This window comes from Scleropages formosus, chromosome 6, assembly GCF_900964775.1.
Source record: "Scleropages formosus chromosome 6, fSclFor1.1, whole genome shotgun sequence".
Lineage (NCBI taxonomy): Eukaryota > Metazoa > Chordata > Actinopteri > Osteoglossiformes > Osteoglossidae > Scleropages > Scleropages formosus.
In genome coordinates, this window is record NC_041811.1 from 22,875,869 (window position 1) to 22,897,483 (window position 21,615).

Below are 21,615 nucleotides of genomic sequence, written 5' to 3' on the forward strand. Positions count from 1 at the left end.
CCAGAGAGGACACCAGTTCGTCACAAGGCACCCCAAGCGGGACTTGAACCCCAGACCCACTGGCAAGGAGGACCCGGTTCAACCCACTGCCTACTGCGCTACTGCACTACCACCACCCCCAAGTTTGTATAGCTTACCACAAACTTATTTTTCTTTATGGCTAGGCTTCTAGTTATCTTTTTTCTGCTGTAATTCATCCACCATAGGAGAAGCCTGTAAAGAGACAGGTTTGTATCAGTTAAAAGAGGATTAATGGTATTGTGGTATTGAATTCAATCTTGGTTATAGATTTCAAATACTTTACACGTGGCATTTTATGACAGGTGAATTGGAACAGTGTTGGCTTCTTTGGTAATATATCTACCTGTATCTTATAGCTCTTTAACAATTGAATTAGAGGGGCAATTTAGGGATGCTTTGGATCTTAGTTCCAGGAAATGCAATTATTCTGTTTCAGCAATAAATCTTATAGTTTGACACATCTGAAGAGTTGTTGCAGGCAAAGGACAGCAGTAAGTCTTAATTTCTTTTCCTCCTGGTTGGAAATGTGGCAAATCCATCACAGAACTCCTTCATGAAACTGCTTTGTAACATTTTTTTTTTCCTCCAATACCACGAAACCAAGTGACACCATCCAATATTTTAAACTTGTTATCCCATCCAGTGTTTTTAACTTGTTGCAGAACTGAGTCAATATCATTTAAAAATGTAGAGTCAATAGAAGAAAAGAAGGCAGCTTATTCAGATTTTTTAAAAATTAAAAAAATATATAGAAATAAATTCATATTTCATTTTGGTAAGAGTCTCAAGATTTCATTCCCACTGAATATTGTGCTGACAATAATGAATGCTGCTTTGTTGTTGTACACATCATTAGAAAACATTTTTGTAGCAACACCTGTCAGTGGCTGCGCAGTTAATATTCTTCTCTTTTGCAAAACCGTGTCACACTGCCTAAGATCCCATAGTTCTGTCCATCAAGCATGCTTCTTGTTTTCCCCCATTATTGTGAAATAGCTGTATCATTTATTTGTATAAAGGTCAAGTTGTTCCTTTCAGCTGATCAGTTGTATTGGGGACAAATGCAGGGGTTTTAAAAGCTGATACTTTAAAAAATGAATAGATAGACAAATTAAAAATCATTTGGAAAGTTATAGGGAGGTGTGCTGGTGCAGTGGGTTTGGCTGGCATCTGCTTTCCAGTGGGTCTAGGGTTCAAGTCCCGCTTTAAGTGCCTTGCAATGGACTGGTGTCCCGTCCTGGGTGTGTCCCCTCCAGCCCTGCTCCCTGAGGTGCTGGGTTAGGCTTCGATTTGCCACAACTGGTTGTAGACATTGTGTGTGTTGGAACAAGTAATTTTTTTGTTCGGTACCCAAGGGATGTATCACTGAGCTGTTTATACTCTATATGTCTACACAACTGAACATAGAAAATTCAGTTGTTGCTCTCAGCTTTTGCTCTGAACAGTTAATGAAAAACATTGTTACATTATAAGAAATTTAAGTTCAAACTTTGAGTGATATAAATTGTGCAGAGTATGTTTAAAATTTGAGGCATGAAATCTTCGTGTTGTAATATGAAAATATTGTCAAAAATGTAAGGCATAGAAAAGAGCAAATGTTATGTTGAAAAATCGACAGGGGGTTGCTTTTTCGGCACCTGCTTTTCTGTTCCGCAAATAATATCTGCCAATAACCGCAGCTCCCAGCCACTTCCTTGGCACAAATAATGTCTGATTGTCGCATCTCTTCCATGCGTATCACATAACAAGCTCAAAATGACTCGAGCTCCCGGTGTTTCTGCTGCCCGCGCTCGAAGACTCGTGACTTCGCATGAGCAGGCCCCTGTTCCTTTTCGGATGAGATCAATTATCTATCTGCAGTCACAATAACATTGATTTATTCTTCAGTCTTCTCTTCATCCACCGCCCCCCCCGAGCCCCCACCACACACACGCTGGCCCCAGGGGAAATTACACATCATTTTACCAGTGCACCATCTCATTTGTGCCTGGAAAACATATTGCTTGCATCTTTCTTAAATTCAGAATATTAGATGTTTTAGTGCAGATGTTTGCCAAACACAAAACATCCTTTTTACAAATCTGTCCCGAGAACTGTGTGTCTCTACATAGCCTGGTTTTCTCCCGCCTTCCAGACATGTTTAATTTGCCTCTATTGTAAGACTGGGCGACTCAATGTTCTATGTCTGTGCGTGCGTGGGAGCGAGCGAACGTGCGAACACGTTGTTCCCGTCCTTACTCCCTACGGTCCTCAATATCGACCCTGGAATGCCACAGCCATGACTGAACGAGGGGTTAGTGAAAACGGGTGGGCAGGTGTGCAGAGCGAGAGAAGGATTTGCAGACTTGTACGTTGGAGGTTCGCAGCATCGGTCGGTAGTTTCATCTTTCAGGGAGCATTGGATTGAGGGATCATGCTGGACCAACTGTCAGCATTGTACGAAGCAAATTAGTTTTGCTATCTACTTGTTTTCTAAATCTAAATCATGTTTCTTTATTGGCTAAATGTTTAACCATAATTAATTTCAGGCACATCCTTATTGGCCAGCCTCATTTAAGTATCTCCCAGACCACACCACCCGATGCATTACGCTGATTTCGTTCTTCTTAAATTGGTGAACTTGTCTGACTTTCGTCACAGTACGTGTACCCATGCATCTAAGAAGGACATAAATATATTCATCTACTCTCTGACATTCTGGCCCAGCAGTACAACAGTTATAATGGAATCAGAAATGAAAATGGAAAAAAATAATTCTTCAGATCTTTTCATTTTTGGGTTTTTGATGCTGACAAGCATCTAACAGCTCGGGGAAGTCTTTGTTTAGGCAATTCTTTATGGTGTCCAAGCCTCTCCAGATCTTTAGCTCTGAACGCCAGGGGTGGAAATGGCCTGGCATTATGGTAATTTTCTACAGCACAGTTCACGAAAACGCATTATATGATGTGACCCATCAAAATGCACCCAACTGAAGGAAAAATACAGTCAGAGAAAGGATGAAAAGCATTGTACTTGGAAAAAAAACTCTGCATTGCTTGCAAATTACAAAGAAACATACTTAGTTTTATGCCTGTAATGTTGCAAGGGTAATATTACATTTGTCTGTCATTTTTATCCAGCGCAACGGACAATATTAAGCTCCCTGCAATTATTTACTCATTTACTGTATACATCTGGGTAATATTTCCTGGAGCAATTCAGGGTAATTACCTTGCTCAAGGGTACTACAGCTGGAGGTGGGAGTGAAACCTGTGACCTTCAAATCCAAAGGCAGCAGCTCTAACCACTACGCTAAATAATTTTGAAAATTAAACGAGTGGGAAAATGTCAGAACAAGAAAGACCATCTGGAAATGCAGTTTTCAGCAGAGACTGTAGCTAAATGCAGCATTCAGTCCAGAGGATGAATTGTTACAGGGACAAGGGCACGTGGCATTCCGGAAAATGTTATGGGTCTTCCTGTGTCTTCACACATCGTTTGGTACTTTGGTAAGCACCAAGGCAGCTGCAGACTCACTGACTCTCACCTACCCTCCCAACAGCCGAAACATGCAGTCAGACCCTTGAAAATAGAGTAATTACCACCGTTACTCTTATGTGAAGCATTTTCCAGGGCTGAAAAGGAAGCACACGTCCAGAGGAGCGGCCGAAGCAGCTCCTGGGAACTGCGGGTCCCAGTGGATTTACCCTGTAGCTCCGTATTGTCAGTTTGCGACGTCATCAACCAGAGCCCTCTTTCCGGTCCGGTCCCAGTTTCTCCACCCGGTGTTTATTCAGGTCTTGCCATTTTTGTTGCTGTAATGAATCGCTCTTGTGTTTTGGGTGTAAATAAACAAAAGGACTAATGATATCACGTATTTCATCAAATTCTTTTCGATTTTTTTTTTTTTTTTTTTTTTTTTTTAGTGTTCAGACACTGTGGGGCACATATAGCTTGTTAAATCATGTTTTTATGTAGTGGTTTAGAAACCTACTTGGAATGACTGCTAAGAAGATTAACAGGAATGAAAAAAATGTTTATAGCCAGTATCAACAGATGAGAAACCCATGCGCTAATGAGAACGTCTTCCTTTCGTGGCAATGGTTCAAATGTCCCATCAAGTATGGTCGGTTTTTTTTTTTTTGTTGTTTTTCATTATAGAAAGACTTGTTTAACAAAATATCCTTTTAGAAGTGCTTAATATTGTTTATGCAAATACCAGTGGGTTCAGTGGTACATATAAAGTGGGTGAAATGCAGAATATTAATTTTGTGGAACAAGTTCAGAGAACAGAGTTCTGTATTCTTAGACATTCAGCTTAGATGTTTCCTACACTTTATGGACCTCTCCGGTGGCTGTAGATGTGTCGCATCATGGTGTGCTGTTCCACAGTCATTTGGCCAGTGGTGATCTGCTCTCTCTAGATGTCTTCACACATAAACACACAAGCTGACACAGACAAGGGCTTCAGTTTAACATGCAGTATCTCAGTTATGTGGTCAGAATTCTTACACATAGTATACACATACAAAAATAGACATAGTGTAGCTGATATAATGAACTGCCTTGCTGCATCTTCTTTGTACAGTCTTATGAATGTAACATGTGCCTGAAAAACCCTCCTTAAGGTGTATTCTCATAACCCGAAGATGTAATTACCATTGGTTTCAAAATTGACGCCCATCTATACTAAAATGTTGCCAAATCTCATTAAATGGGCACATAATTAAACATTAGTTATCATAACACAAACATAACAAGCCAGTTTCCCTTAATTAATCACTCTATAATATTGTAACCATCTGTATTACGGTGTGTTTGGGCGGGAAGATTTGTTTATTGTAAATAGTTGAATTGTGGGTAAAAAGTAATAGAGGGTTCAACCACTAGGGCGATTTACGGGGAAACTAATGGGGTGACTGTGTTTGGGAGGGGAGAGAAAGACTGGGGGTGCTAAGTAGGCTGGGAAGGTTGGCTTGAAGTGCAGGTCCTTGAGAAAAGAGGGTCTTCAGACCAAGAGCATTATTTCTCTGTGTGCCGGTGTTCAAATAGATGTTAAAAGCAAATGCTGCCTGTGCGTCTTTCTTTGCCCCATCCAAGCCCAAAAGGCCACAATGTTGTATTGTTGTCTTCCTGCCCTTGTTCAGCTCTTTTGCAGTCAGTGTGGTGGGTTTGATCCAATTCTGTGCAGAAGTTGCATGTTCTCCCCGTGTTCCTGTGTGTTTCCTCCTACAGTCCAAAGACATGTTTCAGATGGATTGGTCACTTTGAATTGTTTCTAGCAGGTGTGTGTGTGTGTATGTGTTACATTGATTTGTTGTATTTCTGGGTGAATGACTGTTGGGATTGCGACGGACTGGCGTCCCGTCCTGGGTGTGTCCCGTCCTGGGTGTGTCCCCTCTCCCTCCAGCCTTACCCCCTGTGTTGCCGGGTAGGCTCCGGTTCCCCGCGACCCTGTATGGGGCAAGCGGTTCAGAAAATGTGTGTGTGTGACTGTTGGGACTTCAGTGTGTCTTGCAATATATTTTGAAATGCAGAATTGTATAGAGGACATACTGTATGCTTGTCACTAACAGGAAACTAAACATCATCTGCAGTCGTGGATCAGAGGTGACATTTGATTTCTACTTTCATAATTGTATGCATGTTATATTTTCATCATCCTTGCTCACCTGCTTAATTAACTAACATAAATCATTGACATTTCTGTTAGTTAAAAAGTACATCTGAATTGAGCTTTTTTTCCCTGGATTTCACTGCAGTGGTTTTGGGCACAAAGAGTTAGTGGCACACATGACCAGTTACGCTATTGGAGCGAGGAGCCGAGACCAGTGAACACACAGCCGTCCAGAGGTTGTCCTGTGCAGTATCTCTGAGCTATAGGTGGCAGGCGAGGAGCTCCTTGTACCTGCAGCAACGACTGCATAGTGTCAGTGAATTCACTGAATGGTTGCACTTCTATGAAGGGAAACACTCTTGTTATGCACGGAGCAGAGTGCCTTCCCGCCACACGGGAACACGCACACCTGTTCCTTTCACATACATCATTGTGTGCTTCCTGAAATTAAAGTGCACTACTTTCCCAGCAGTCAAGTGCGACTGGAAACCCATCCCCGGTTTTGCTGCGAAGTAGCCTGACATTATACCATACATGTTAATTTCATACAAAGGAGTGTGTCAAAAAAAGAGGGGATGGGGGGGAAAGCTTTGGGGTCTTTGAAAATGAATCCTATAGAAAATAGAATCTCTTCTAAAATTTCTTCCCCACACATCAGGTGTGAGAATGAAAGGCAACAGCATTCAGTCACCTGTTGACCATGAAAGCTCTCCACTGTAATGTCTTTACCAGACTCCTATCTTTGGCAACCGACCTTGTTTTTACCTCTCGCGCAGAAACCGCGGCAAATGTGCCGTAATGCATGACCTCTTACCTCAAAGATTGCCTGTTGAAAGGAATTTAAGGGGCCTTCTTGTCTGCCTGGTCAGGATTCTGTATCGCGCAATGACAAAAACTATTAAACGAAACACTGAGTAGGCCTTGAGACAACTGTACTTTGTCTTTTGGGACGTCTCAATAAGCCGCCCCACAGATTCCCATGTCCGTCTCTCATCTGGATTTAGACAATGAGTGCAAAAGTGTACCAAGTTCCTCACCATCTCACAACCCACCGTCATGCCTCCGGCGGCGCTTGCAGTCACAACTATTGACGTATCCAAATGAAAACAGGTCTTCAGGAAGTCCTGCTGAGTATGATTCATCTTCTGTTCTTTTTTTATAAAACAGTTTTCTGCATTGCACATTTGCCAAATCTTAACAAACAGCAATGTTTTTTTAAAAAAAATTTCAGCCTATTGTATCCACACTATTATTTAAAGAAGATGTCTTAACCATAAGACATGGTTGGGTCCTGCTCTCTGGTGGGTCTGGGGTTTGAGTCCTGTTTGGGGTGCCTTGTGACGGACTGGCGTCCCATCCTGGGTGTGTCCCCTCCCCCTCCAGCCTTATGCCCCGTGTTGCTGGGTTATGCTCCCATGAGCCGCGACCCTGCTTGGGACAAGCTGTTTCAGACTGTGTGTGTGTGTGTGTGTCTTAACCCTGAATTGTTTCAAATATTAAGTGGATCCCACATGTGCTGTGAATTCATCTCACAAACTATACTGTTTTCATATGGTGTAGTCATTGTAATCCCAGCACACAAAACTGCAGTGAGACGACACACGCACTGTGCCACTTCACATGGAGAATCTGTGTCTCTTGTACACTTTGTCTTTGATTCACCATCACCTAGTGGCTTGTACTGAAATACTAGTATCTGGGTGTGAGTGATGCTACCACTGAGCAAGAATGAGTCTTATCGCAGCAAGTCTGACTGAATGAAGAAGGATACAGAACGCACAGACAGCTGTGAGTACATACTTAGGTACGTTTTTTTCTACATTTCTCAAACCACTATTTCAATCACTTAGAATGGTCTGTGTATCTTTGCAATTTTCTCATTTCTCAAGGTTTTATTAAATCATTTCTGTTTAGCAGACCTTTTAACTGGAAAAAGTATATATAAACCTTGGATACTTTGCGGTAGCCTTGAGAAGAATGGATCTCAAAACCGAGTTTCAAATTATTAAAAAAACAGTCATTTCCCATTTACTGTCGGGGCCAGGGACCGATGAGCTGCTGGTAACCAGTTGGGTTAAATGCCCCATCGTATGATGTCTTTTGACTCGTGCTGTTTTATTTGAACGCAATAAATAGTTATTTTACTAAAAATTTGTTCAAATAACACTGTTACATGAAAGAATAAGCTCCGGAGCTACAAAATTAACTGAAAAGGCCTAAAATATACCTTCTATGTGATGTATGTCGCTTTGGAGAAAAGCGTCTGCTAAATGTTATAAATGTAAATGTGAAATATTTGTGGCACACAGGAGTCTGGAGACACACACCATTATGGGATGCGGGTGCAACCACAGTATTAAACTGACTGAGCAAGAATAGGGCTGTCATACTGTGGAGGTGGGACTGCTGCTGATGTGGTTATTGGCAAAAGTTTCTTTTTTGCATTTTCTTACATTTGTAGCACTATTTGTTTTGTGTTTTTAATAAAACACTGTACCCCTTACCTTCCCAGGCCTGGCAATTCCCCAAATCCCCCATGCCTCCGTATTTCTAAAAAATGCGTAACTTTTTTTTACCTTTGTCTCTGATGTCTTATGATGCAGAACATGCACAATACACTTAAACATAAAATGTTAATAATAAAGCATACATGTATATATTTATTTTGAAAATAATTTCTGTATGTTCTTACATCATCCCCCACCAAAAGCAGTATTATAAACCTTCTTTATTACAAGTTACAGTTGGTACACATAATAATGTACTGTGTTTAAGCTCTTTATTTACAGATAATAAATGTTAATATGTAGTCATCATACACTTATGAGCAATGTATGTGCGTAAGCTGCGTCTCCTGATTAGAGGCAAATATTGTTGGCAGGTTGAGCAGATTCAGTCAAAGACGAGATTTAATGATGTGAAAAATGTACTTGTGAGCTCGGTCCCTAAAGCGGGTATTGATGAAAATGGCCCAAACATGGCAGTTATAAATGTTCACCATCTTTAACCTTGCATGGAATTAAGCGTGTAGTGACTGGACAAGAGTCACTGGGCACAAACCCATGATTGTACGTATTCATTGTGGTAGATACCAAATGTCAAATTAAAGTTTTCAGGAGGCTTTTTGAAAAAATTCTAAAATGCCGCTAGTGTAAAATAAGATTTCACTCAGTCAAGACTACATTTTCTTTTGAAATACATTTGGATATTTTTAGCGGAGCAGCTCAGGTTAGGTACCTTGCCAGGGACTTGAACCACCAACTTTGAGGTTATAAAGGCCGACACAGACCAGTAGGCTCCTCTCCTACAGGGCCTGATAATAATAGTGCAGCAGCCACTTAGAGAATATTTTGTCTTTCATTTGTTTTGGCAAAAATTAATGTTGCTAAAAATCTTCACAGTTGAAGAGAGCATACATTTTTAAAGTTTTACAGTATACTCAGGTTGATGTTAGCCTCTACTTTTCGGTGGAAAAATGCAGAGATTCTCTTTTCAATAACAAAATAAAAACTGCAAAAAGGCAAACTAACTTTTAAACACTTGTCAACATGGTTATAAACGTAACAGCTTTTCCCCTACAGTATGCAAATGTATGAACTGTGGTGAGTAATATGTTCTCTACAAGCAGTATAACCAAGAATAATCTTCTCATTTTCAGTCAATATTCAGACTGATTACATTTTTGGTACTATGAGAAAGGGTTTTTGAAAGAAAAACTAAGCTAAAAATATGAAGATCCTCCTTTCAACTGATGATGATACCCTGTATCATTTCAGAGAAAATTAAGACAAAATTATTTCCTTATACTCTATAGGTCATCCTACATTCTGTTAAGAGCTTCATTACAGTGTTACCTTTAAGGTAAATTTTGTAATTAAAGGACAACGCAACTAAATCGTAAAATTACCATCTTTTAAAGTGCATGTATTTCAGAAAGTAATGAAAAGTGCTAATAATATACCTTTAATTGTCCAGAAGACAAATCACTTCTGTTACAAATATATGGATATCTGTTGACCAGAGCTGACACAAACTGAAGTTTGGGCTATGGTAAGAGGATCAGAACCATTTTGCACATTTTCTAAAATAATCCTAGTACATTTTCTTGACATAAGTTGTAAATAAAAGGAAAATAAAAGAAAGAGGACAATTCATTGTGTGTCAAAGGATAATAATGGACACGAGTTAAGAGTTAAACAAAACACACCTATGAAGTGAACACGAATTGGGTAACACCCAGTTAATCTTAAATCCACTTTTTAATATTTTTATTATATTTTTTACATTAAAAATGTATTTTTTTATTATGTGGATTATGCAGTAGTGCCCTGTGGCCCTGATAATAAAATGCAACTATTTTTGGGTGCTATTCTAATTAACTGCAATTTAATCAAAGCTAGTATCTGTTCTCACGTATAATCTTGCCCCAGAATATGCACAGTTCTTGATTTAAAAAAAAAAAGTGACTTTAACCTTTTCATATAAGAATTTATCAGTGTTTGAATGTTTTTAACCGGTTTTAGTTCATATAATTGAAATCTTGTATATAATTCTCAGCATGTACTGTATACTAAATATGCACTCAAGTTCATTACAAATCATATAAGCATATTTTGATTTGTCATTATATATCCTCCAATAGGCTCAAGGTTTTGACTAATTTAAAGAAAAATGTGTTTTTTTTTTTTTTGTTTTTTTTTTTTTAACGTTCTCCGGAGAGGGATCTAATCCATATATTCAGTAGGGCAGCGAGGCGGAAAGAGTTGCGGTATTCTAGAGAATACAGTTTCCATATTTTCTATCAATTTATACATCATGGTGATGTTTTGTAACATAATACTTGTGATTTTCTAGTCTTTATAATTGTTCTTTCATTTAGTTGATGCCGCTCACCACTGCAATTTACAATGTGAGGTTAGAACACTAACTTAGTAACATTATTTACTCATTTATTTATGTACCTGGGTGATTTTTTACTGTGTCAGTTAAGGATAAGTACCTTGCTCAGGGCTACTGCAACAGAAATGAGGACTCAAACATGGGTCCTTTGCGCTACCCAGTATGCAGCTGCCTGATGTTGACCCTCAGCTGCCTGTGGTGTCCCTCAGTCTTCTACAAGTTCTACTACCGTCTCAATAATCCCAGCAGAGTGCAAAAGTACTGGTTGAAACCATCTGAAAAGAATACTCTCTTTTCAGGAGCACACAGTATACACTGAAAAACACTCAGAATACCGGAGTGGTTTTATTTAAGTCTACATGCACAATAATGACGAGGTGGCGGCAAAAAGACTCTTAGGACGAGCTGTGATCGAATGCCTTTCAAAGAACAGCAGCGGCGCGTTCCTTTTTTCAGCCGTCTTAAGAGCAATAAATACGAAGCACATGGGCTGTTGTGCCACAAACAAAGAGATGCAAGAGCTCCTTAGAGCCTAGTGCAACCCGCTAGATGGCCTGGCAACAGAGGAAGAAATTACTAAATGCTGAGTGTTTTAACATTATTTCTTCTGAATCTCTCCCTATGCTATTGTCACGCAGACCCCTAGCTGACAGGACATTAATTGGAGGGAAAATATAACCTTTCACTGTTTACAAGGCAACCGGGGGTCATAGATTTCCAAGAGCCTCAGAAGGGTGACAACAACAAAGCCTGCCACAGCAGTACACCACCAGTGTACATCTGCTTTGTTTACCGCGTTTCTTTGTAATGGAATATTTCTTCGCCGTACCAATGGTGTGTTTCTGCAGATATTTATGAATTTACAGGTAATTAATTTGTTTCCCCAGTGTTTACCCTAACTGGTTCCCTTCAAGATCTGAATGAGACTTGGTTATTGGTTGTTACACTCATACTCTCCTGCAAAAAAGAAAAAAATACTCATGACATCACTCCTGAGGAAGAGGTCCAGTGATCTACTTGTGAATGTGGCAATTGCTGTCAGTGACCCTGCAAACCCGATATAATTATCTCAGCAAATCACAATTCATGACAATGAGAACAGCACACATACTCAGTAAGAATCAAATATTTTGGTTCCCATTTTCAGTTATTATATTTAAATATCTTGGTGGCGCAATGGGTTGGACGGGCTCCTGCCCTCCGGTGGGTCTGGGGTTCAAATCCCGCTTGGGGTGCCTTGTGACGGACTGGCGTCCCATCCTGGGTGTGTCCCCTCCCTCTCCAGCCTTATGCCCTGAGTTGCTGGGTTAGGTTCTGGTTCCCCGCGACCCCGTATGGGACAAGCGGTTTGGAAAATGTGTGTGTATGTGTGTGTTGGTTTTACATGTGAAGTGTGCCTTATCCCTCTTATTCTTTGCATTGTACTATATGAATTTTTGCACATCTTATCGCTGATAAAAAATGCGATATTCCTTTGGTACTGCTAGAGTGGGGTCATATAATTAACCTGCGATTATTTACAGCTCAGAACGAATTAAATTATGCATTCAAAGATTTTTATTAACATTGGAGTTTAATTGCATCTTTCACAATTCTGGGTAGTGAAGTGGGGTCACAATATTTCGGCATATTAACATACTCAAGTTCACCAGTCCTGGCATCATCCACCAGTGACTTGTACATTTCCTTTGTTTCCACTACTCAGTCAAAGTTCTCCCCTCATATGGTCCCCTCCACTGGCTATTCCAAGCTGCCAATGCTCATCTGCTGCCATAATTTCTCCACATATTTCTCCAGTTTGCACTGTGGCCTATATAAAAAGAATTCAAATATATACACAGCAATTTTATATATACATACATATATCGACATAAATGCACAGAGTATAAATTACAGTGAGAATATGTATTTATAGTATATAAATTGAAAAGTATATATGAATGCCCATGTATATATACACATGCATAGGTATGCATATTTAAGTAGCACTTTTGTTGGTATTTGGCAATACAGAGAAAACCTTTGAGAATAGGAGTAGGGGAGAAGTCTCTGTGTTGTTGCCTAGCAACCTGCAGTATGTACCGGCCTGGAGGTGGGACGTCACGTTTCCGCGGTGAATGTGCGCCATTGAAAAGAGATTACATCGCGTTACAGGCAGATGACTGTTGTGTTTACTGCCGAGGGAGCCACTTCAAAGGGAAAGCTTCATTTTCTCTTTTGCAAAGGAATTGCATCGCAGCTGCTCTTCCATTGTTCCTGAAGAGTCATCATATAAACAAGCAGGGCTTTATACAGTAGTACAGAAAGGCAGAAGCCACACAAAATAACAAAGCAGATGAAGAAAACCAAAATATCAGGATTTTCAGTTTTCTATCTAACTCCTGAAACAGGGGGTCTGCTTTTGGGAAAGGATGGATTTTTCCATATTATTAATTGAAAGCGATATTGTGCTGAGGCTGTGCTGCTTATTTATTTTCAGATGATTAGAAGTAAGCTCTTACTCATGAATGTTGCTTAATTCCTCATTCACAATAAAAAAAAAACTTTGACCCAGAAGTATAAGTTCTCTGTGGCAGTCATTTACTTCACTTTTTAATTTTTTTTTTTTTTTACAAATGTGTATATTTATTCACAGAAATGTCATATATTTCAGTGCTGCACTTTTGGGGAACGCAACGAAGGTTCATAGTCGAGGTGGTTATAAAGATACTACTGCTCATTTACTGTAACTGGACTGAAAGCAGATGAATAAAAGTTATGGAGAGCAGGGGAGGAGGAGAAAGAGATTTAAAAAATGTGCAGCAGAGTAGAGGAATGTCTATCTATCTATCTATCTATCTATCTATCTATGTCTGTCTGACTGTCATCTGTGTCTGTCAGTTTAGAATTATGAAAATTATTAACAGTACTAAATGTTTTGCAACAGAAGCGGTGGTTTTTAATCAGTAATTAGTGTTGTGAGTTGAATGCAAATGAATGGTAACCCTGATATTGGTTTATAACCTCTCTGGAAAACAAAGGTCTTGCTTGGGTCGAACTGATAAAAATTACATTTCAGTGTTCCTTTATTGTTTTACAACATCTCAACTATCTATTCCCCAACTGTAAAATTAAATTAATGCTTTAACTGATATTCCAAACTTCTTTGGTGCACCTTTAAAATGTATGCAAAAACCATGTGAACTGAATCACCAAATCATCTTATATTACAACTGCAAGATTTCTTTTATAATAGCCATAACAGTTTACAGTTTTTTCAAACTCAAAAACCATCTCAACAAATCCTAACATACAGAATTTTCTGTATAATATTCATCATTATAATATCTGAGACTTCCAAGAAGTAGCCCCACATCACGACAAAGTTTCATGGACAAAGTATGAAATTTTAGAACGTTTTCGTGTGAAGGACTCATTTTGGTTCGCTACGTCTATAAACGGTAGATTATTAAGTTTGCACTTGTGTGGTATTTATTTCCGTTTTATTTGAGCCAGCTATTTTTGTCTGAATGTATTCCTACAGAGATATACAGGTCCATCTAGGCATGAATGCCATAAAATAAGGGCCTTTAAAGCCAATGGAACAGGCGCACTCACTGGCACCGCGCAGTTTACTCGACATCATCCGTCTGTTTGCCGCCAGCCCACGCCACCTGCCAGTGACATGCTTGTAACTCGCTCTTTCCTCCCTGCAGCTCATCTCAAGTGATGCAGATGGAGCCATACAGAGAGCTGGTCGATTCCGTGTCGAGAACGGGTCCTCTGATGAGGTCAGTGCGAAGGAAACCCTATAAATTTCTGCTCAGTTGTTTTGCTGTTTATGTAATGATTTTATCCAAAGCACTTTACTGTTTTACCATAGGACTTCGGGGCTGGAGAAAGTCCAGTTCATTTCTTTGCTCAGGTGTACTGTATCAGGGTCCATGCTGGAACTTGGTCCAACAACTTAATCCAGCTGGCTTCAGGTTATAATTATCCAGTTACTATGTCACCTGATGCTTCTCATTCCATGAGCAAGGAAATGTATGTGCTGCAATTCATACACCTGAAATTATGGGCAGCAGTTTCTGTATTAATTTTATTTACCGTGGCCTGTTTCATTTTGCATAAAACAGGCTCACTTCAGTGCTACAGCACCCATGATTTATGTACTCCTGTACCCCAACAAACAAACACAGTTGGGGCCAGAACTCTGTCATAACTCAAATTGTTCGTAAGTCCAGCCACCAAAACTCAACCTATGAAAGACTGGTAATACATCTTAATACCTCAGTTTATTCATGGATTAGGTTCTTTAACAACTGTGCAATACACACACACACACACATTTTCCAAACCACTCGTCCCATACGGGGTCACGGGGAACCGGAGCCAACCCGGCAACACAGGGCGTAAGGCCGGAGGAGGAGGGGACACACCCAGGACAGGACGCCAGTCCGTCACAAGGCACCCCAAAGGGGACTCGAACCCCAGACCCACTGGAGAGCAGGACCCGGTCCAACCCACTGCGCCACTGCGCCCCTGACTGTGCAATAATAACTGATAATTAAATGAGAAAAAGTACAACTTCAAAATTCCTCAGCTCCACAGCTATTTAGTGTGTTGTGTTTTGCATTTACATGGTGCTTCAGATGCCGGAGAACAACAGAAATGAAGTAGAGAAAAGAGAATGAGCTCAAGCGTAATGGAGGGATTGCACAGGGAGAACAAATTAAGAAGTGTTTGACCTTATATAACGATTGTCTCTCCTTTGCCACTGAGAACAACAGAACTGGCCATGAGGATATAAGCAGTTCATCACATAAACTTTTGTCAACATCTAACTATCTATTAGTTTCCAAGAAAAAGTGTAATAATAGATGTGAACCTCTATTTAGTCAATAGGTTATTTCTGTAGAGGTTCTGGGCATATCTGTAATAAATAAAAAAATACACTGACTGAAAGTCATCTGTGAAGCTCTTACCTTCCCTTCCCGTCCCTCCTGCTCTGAGTTTCTCTTCTCTGTGCATTTTCCTGCCCACTAATTATGGATAGCAGAAATGCAGCAAATTTTTCACTATGCAACAGTAAAATTTTTGAAATGTCGCCACTTAAAAGACATGTCTTTGGACCGTGGAAGGAAAGTCATCAAACACAAGGAGAAAATGTGTCATTATTATAGCAACCTCAATAGCAAGCTACTGACAATTGGAGAAGTGTTTTTTAGCAGAATATTTTTACTGGACCCGTTCAGGGTTGGCAGCCCTGGTACAGGTCTGGTGCTGCGAAACAGCTAGTCAGATCATTCGTACACCTGTGCCATGGCTTCTCATCATTACAGTTTTCAACTCAGAGAGCTTTATAATCCTAAACCAAGACCACGTTCAATGATGTTCTCCTCAACATCAGAGAAGCTTCACAGAAATCACCTGGAAGGAACTGTGCGCTTTCCAATGCCTGGATCACCAGGGCTTTGATCTCCGAACAGCTCTTTCCCCGCAAAAAGAGTCAACAACAGCAAAGGATGAAAGGAATAGGAGAATGTCATGAGGTGGTGGGGTTGGCGCAGGTGGGAGTTGGCACATGTCAGTGAGAAAGCATCCTTCTTGCTGTCAGGACTGGTCTTCACAGGTGCGTCTAGCTGTTGCTCCACCCAAGAGAGGAGAAGCAAAACAAACAAGACACTTTGAACTTATAAATATTTTAGATGCTGTCCATCCTTCAGAAATGCTCTGGAGTCTCAGCTCCTCTGTAAACACCTCAGGGCTTGTTTCTCAGAATGAGTGTAAAGTAGGAAGTGTCAGCTTAGTATGTACACTGTTGTATCATGGGGTTAAATGCCCTGTGCACAGTTTTCTTCATTGCCTCAACTCCTGGCAGTCGCCATGACAACCATGAACATGTTTTTTTTTTTTTTTTTTTTTTTTTTACAGTTGCAGCTCTGCTCCCCACTCAAAGATCTCTTGTCATTTTCCAGCCTCAGAGCCCTCTGGCCATAGAGTGACAGCTTTGTTGCATTATATTTAAACCGCCGTACACAGTTAGCACAAAAACAGGTTTCTGAATGCTTTCCATGCCATAGAGGGGCACACGCTGAACTGTGCTAGATGATGCTGAGTGGGTTTTGAGGAAAAGTATCACAAAGTACACCTCACCGACCTCCTGACTGCAGACAGGGTCCAGTGAGGGGCATGGATAGGATACAGACCCTATCAAGTGTAAGTAGGTGGGATGAATATGGATGGGGTCAACTGACACAGGATTCTGGGAGGCAGCACGTTCATCGTTCAGATCTGCCCCTTAACAAGGTGTGACTGACAGTCTGACTGCGTCTGACTTGCGGCTGTTTGCCAGCTGGGAAGCTTTGTGACGTTCGAACCATCGGCATGGAGAACCACAAAGTGCTGGAGCTGTTAGTGACAATGCGTTCATGTGCTGAAAGTCATCAGTAACAATATCCTTCATGTGCTATAGCCGTTCTTAATTTTGTTTCCACAAATAATGTTCTTCGTATCAAATTCCCGAATAAAACTTTAAGCATTTTTCAGTTATCATGACTCTACGGTTACTCTCCATTTGAATGTAAGTGTCAAAATGCACAAATACATCGGGTTCAACTTTTCAAACTTTTATAACTTCCTTGAGGCACAGAGGCAGAGAAAATAGCAGTGATTCCATTTTGGGTTTATAGTGTCACGGTACCGTGAAAGGATTGATGGCATCTGGCTGAAACTGCCGTTGTGACATTCTGCACCGAGCAGCGGCAATGCAGGAAAACAGCTACCCGCGGAAGCGGAGCCTGAAGCACAGTCTTCCCTGAGGTTACGAGCAGAATGCGGCATCAATCAGGCGGTCCGGTGCTCTCGGTGGAAGGCGCCGTGGAGGCCGCCAGTTTAAACTGACGGCGAGCGCCACTTCAAAGCGCCCGTGTCTGCCTGCGGGCGTGTGGAGTGGAGGGGCCGTCACTGCAGTGGTACTGCGTGCCTCCCCAACTGCTGACTCACTCCAGTGCTGGCACACTCCTGCCCAGGCATCCAAAGCGACACCCTGGAGTGCTGTGGCTCTCGTCCCGCATGCTGATCAGAGCCCCTCTCCTTAGCTGCCCATCCCCCAGGGAGGGGGGGATCTGCACTGAGCCGGGCTCTGCCTCTCTCAGTGCTGTAAGTCACTGCATAATAGGGTGGCTGTCAGAGAGTTGTCTCTGCGGCTGATTTGTTCTTGTAGTTATTGATAAGGTGTTAAACCGTCCATCAAGCCGACGGCCCGATTTACCAGCAGTTTCCATTTACCGACCTGACACAGCAGGTAGGGGACTTTTGGGCGTGCAAAGGGAGTGGTCAGGAAAATGCTGTGCTCGAACTTGTATGAATCTGTATGAAACTGTATGAAACTGAAATGCTGTAGGACTGTACAGTAACTCTTTGTTTAAATCTAAGCATTGAAATAGACAAAAACACTGCAGAGGGATGCATCATAAACCGAGTGGGTACGTAAATGCTTTCAGAGCAAACCCTCTCAATGAACAGCCATCCATCCGATTTTGGTAACAGCTTGTCCTGAGCAAGGTCGCGGTGAATCGACACCTATCCCAGAAGCATGAGGCTCAAGGCTGAGAGGGGTACACCCTGGACGGGACACCCATCTCTCAGTGAACATGTCAAAGAAAAATAATTCATACATGCGAAAAGACACAAAAAACAATGGCTCAAACTGAAGTCATGTCCTGTAGATATAATCAATCATTATCCGGTTAATTAAAATAATTGACCTTTGCAGTGAATCTTATTATTATCTCCATAGAAAAGTAAATATGTATGTTTGTTACCAAATATAGAAGTGGGGGAATGCACTACATTTTAGACTACAGTTTGAAAGAGACATTACAGTGGCTGGTAGTTGCTGGACCTCTGATGGAGTCATATAGCTCAGGCCAAATTTGACTCTGAACCTGTCTACTTAGAGTCTTAGGCTGAAAAGCTAGGCTCTGTTCTACAGAAAAATTGTTTATAATCAAATAATAAGAAAAATTTTGAAAATTAAATCTTAACCCTTACTACAGTGGGTCAAAAGCAATAAACCTGAAGAAGTGATGTGCCAGTATCTGTGGCTTCAAAATATAGGTTAACCCAGTTAATCAAGAATAAAGTCTGATTTGGCAAAATAGAAATAATTTCAGTCTGTGTGAATCTGTCACTTGTGACCAAGCTGCTGATTGACGTGGCTCCTCAAGGGAGGGGTGGTGGGAGGCTACTACCATGTTGGATGTCTGCTGCCTGCTGGGCGCCTACGCTAAAATCTGTGATGCTCCTCGAGTTTGACAATTAGCCACTGGCTGTCAGGAGGGGTGGAACAGGGGTGCAAGAAAGATCCCGCCACATATGGGGAGACATAATGTTTCCTGGCACATATTTGGGAGGTGCAAAAACAATGAGGGAGGGGGAATACATTTAAGGCTTCTCACAGATCGGGACTCTGGGAAGGAATTGATTTTGAGACATTAAGTATGCACCATTCTGCATAATGCAATAAATTTACAGCGCCAGACACAGCAATACAGTTAAGGCCTTGACTGCTGACCATAGTCTCTAGAATGTGACTGGCTGCCCTGTCTAGAGTTTGCCTGAGTTGTGTCAACGTCCCGCTGTATAAAAGGATAAACTAAAGTCAAATTACAGGTGGCACAGTTGGGTAATACTGGTGCCTCATAACTCCAGGGCCATGGTAAATTGCTGTTATCCTGCATGGATTATTTAGTTCCTGTGTCTAGCATGTGCTTCTGGGACAGGCTGTGGACCACCTTGACCCTACAGTGGACATGTGGTTACATGTTGGCTAAGCATAAGAAATACTGCAAAATAACCAAAGACTAAAGAAATTATTTAACCTCGTTTTAAATAGATTGCCAAACTGTTTCTAGATTACAAGGCTTATTCCATCCATACGTCCCCTGCTGTTTCTTTCTTGCTGCTTTTCATAAAAGCCATACAAGTCCCCTTCACTCAAGATGAAATGAGTGACAGCAGTACACTTAAAGATAGGGAAATCTTTCAGCATTGGAGAATTAGGCCATCAAAAGCCATCAGAACAAACATAACAAAACCTCAAGTTCCAAAGAGCCCTCGCTGTTCAATCATTTTTTCCAAACCGAAAGACTGTGCTTAAATTCAGGCATGCAAAACAATAGTCAGTCGGTTTAAAAGCAAAAGAGACTGAAGGAAAACCGAACTCAGCGCAAACTAATGCTATTCAGAGGTCGATATAATCACCCGTTCCTCCCATATATGATGCTTTTCTAAGTCCTTCAGCACACAAGCTTAAAGTTGCCTTGGATGAAAGTATCAGTTTAACAAAGTAACAAAAACACAAGACGTATCTTAAAACACAGGTCTGGGCAGAAATGTGTCCAACTGTACAGTGTACTGGACACAAACCCACACGAAGCGAAATAAAGACGTAACCTGCACGGCGGTATCGATTCATGGTCACGTGATGACCGTAGAGAGGGGTTTCTATTAAACCGTTCACCTGCATTGTTTTCGCGGACTACCTTCTTCTACACATGCCTTCGGATTGCGGGAGGAGATTGATGTGAACATGGGAATGACATTCAGACTCTGCACAAGGGAGCTGGGTTCAAACTCAAACGCGAAACAAAACCCTGGAATGTTCAAGACATCAACATTACCTGCTGCACCACCATGCTGCTGTCAGAAAGAGGCAAGATACACGCAGACACAATAACACGTCCAGGGCTGAGCGCGCTCTGAACCCGCTGCCTGTTCACCCTAAACCTGCTTATTGGAGAGACACGCCGGCGCTGCGGGTTCGAGCAAACTTGACTTCTCAGGGATCCGTTCTACCGCCGCTTCTTTGGGAGACCGTAAAGCCTCGTGTCCAGGAGGCTGTGCGGATTCAGAAACAGCCCACGTTGTCAGGCAGAGGCAAAACTGCCTGTAATCTCCAGGGCTCACAAAGCGCCGTGCCGCTAACGAGAGATAAATGCTCGTCCTAATAGCGCTTGCAGGTGTGCCTTCCATTCTGGCCGATAGGCTGGTGCACATCACCGGCACACTGTGTTCAGCAGTAATACGCAGTGATACACAACATTCCGTTCTCTGCGCTAAGATAATATCCACATCTGCAGAAAATGTGTTTTTGGAAAGAATGTGCAGAGTAGAGATAAATGCTCTTTCATAATACCTTTTTGCTACATATGCAGCACCTTTTTTTCGAGAAGAAGCTGTTTCATTTCGCCCTGACATCAACTTCTGCTCAATTTTTTAAATGATAACCAAATCCAGTATATAATGGCTATTTAGCATCAATGAGCTCTGGGCATCTTCCTGGCATCTTCCTGACTCTTGTAACCTTGACTTCATTTTGTTCTGGGCTTCATTAAGAATTAATAGGAATTAATTGCTTTGCATATGCTTGTGATCCAAAAGGAATTAAAATACTAGGCCCAGACTTTTGTCCCTCAGATTTAGTAAATTATAAATAGTTGGCCACTTAAACTAATCACAAGAACTGAACATTGATAAGAGGTACACAATGCAGCTCAAAACAAATTAAGTTTCAAATTATAGGGATAATTTCTAAACCTTTTTGACAACAAAGTTATCTGATGTTATCACAAGCTTATTTAAGTTGTTGAGCTCATTTAAGACCTAAAACATTTTTTTGTTGTTTGGAACTATTGGAGGTCTTTTGTTTTGTACCCTTTCAGTTTCATTTAATTTCTTTATACTTTATGGGTTGCTGGCTTTTCTGGGGAACAATAATGTGTAGCTGCACTGTATTCTCCAGGATCAGCTTAGCTCAATCAGCCAAGGGACCAAATATCAATTTGTGCACCTTGATTCCTTCACCACAGTACTGAGTAGTATGACATGACCTGCATTGGGTTCAAATCTGGTATGGTACTGGGGAGGACATTCAAAAATCAATATTGATTGTACTGTTTTAAAGCTATGAGGGGTGCGGTGGCGTAGCGGGTTTGGCCTCTGCCTGCTTTCTGGTGGGTCTGGGGTTTGAGTCCCGCTTGCGGTGCCTTGCTATGGACCAATGTCCTGTCCTGGGTGTGTCCCCTCCCCCTCAGGCCTTGTCTTGCCGGGTTATG

At 41.3% G+C, this 21,615-nt stretch overlaps 1 protein-coding gene across 5 annotated transcripts in view; it reads left to right on the plus strand.

Annotated features, from left to right (window-relative positions):
* garnl3 (GTPase activating Rap/RanGAP domain like 3) overlaps positions 1–21,615 on the plus strand; it is a 97,516-nt gene that overhangs the window by 39,056 nt on the left and 36,845 nt on the right. For all 5 annotated transcript variants that reach the window (XM_018740469.2, XM_018740472.2, XM_018740470.2 and 2 more), the window contains exon 3: positions 14,212–14,286. In XM_018740469.2, the coding sequence (XP_018595985.1) occupies positions 14,212–14,286 (75 nt within the window). The remainder of the gene's footprint in view (positions 1–14,211; positions 14,287–21,615) is intronic.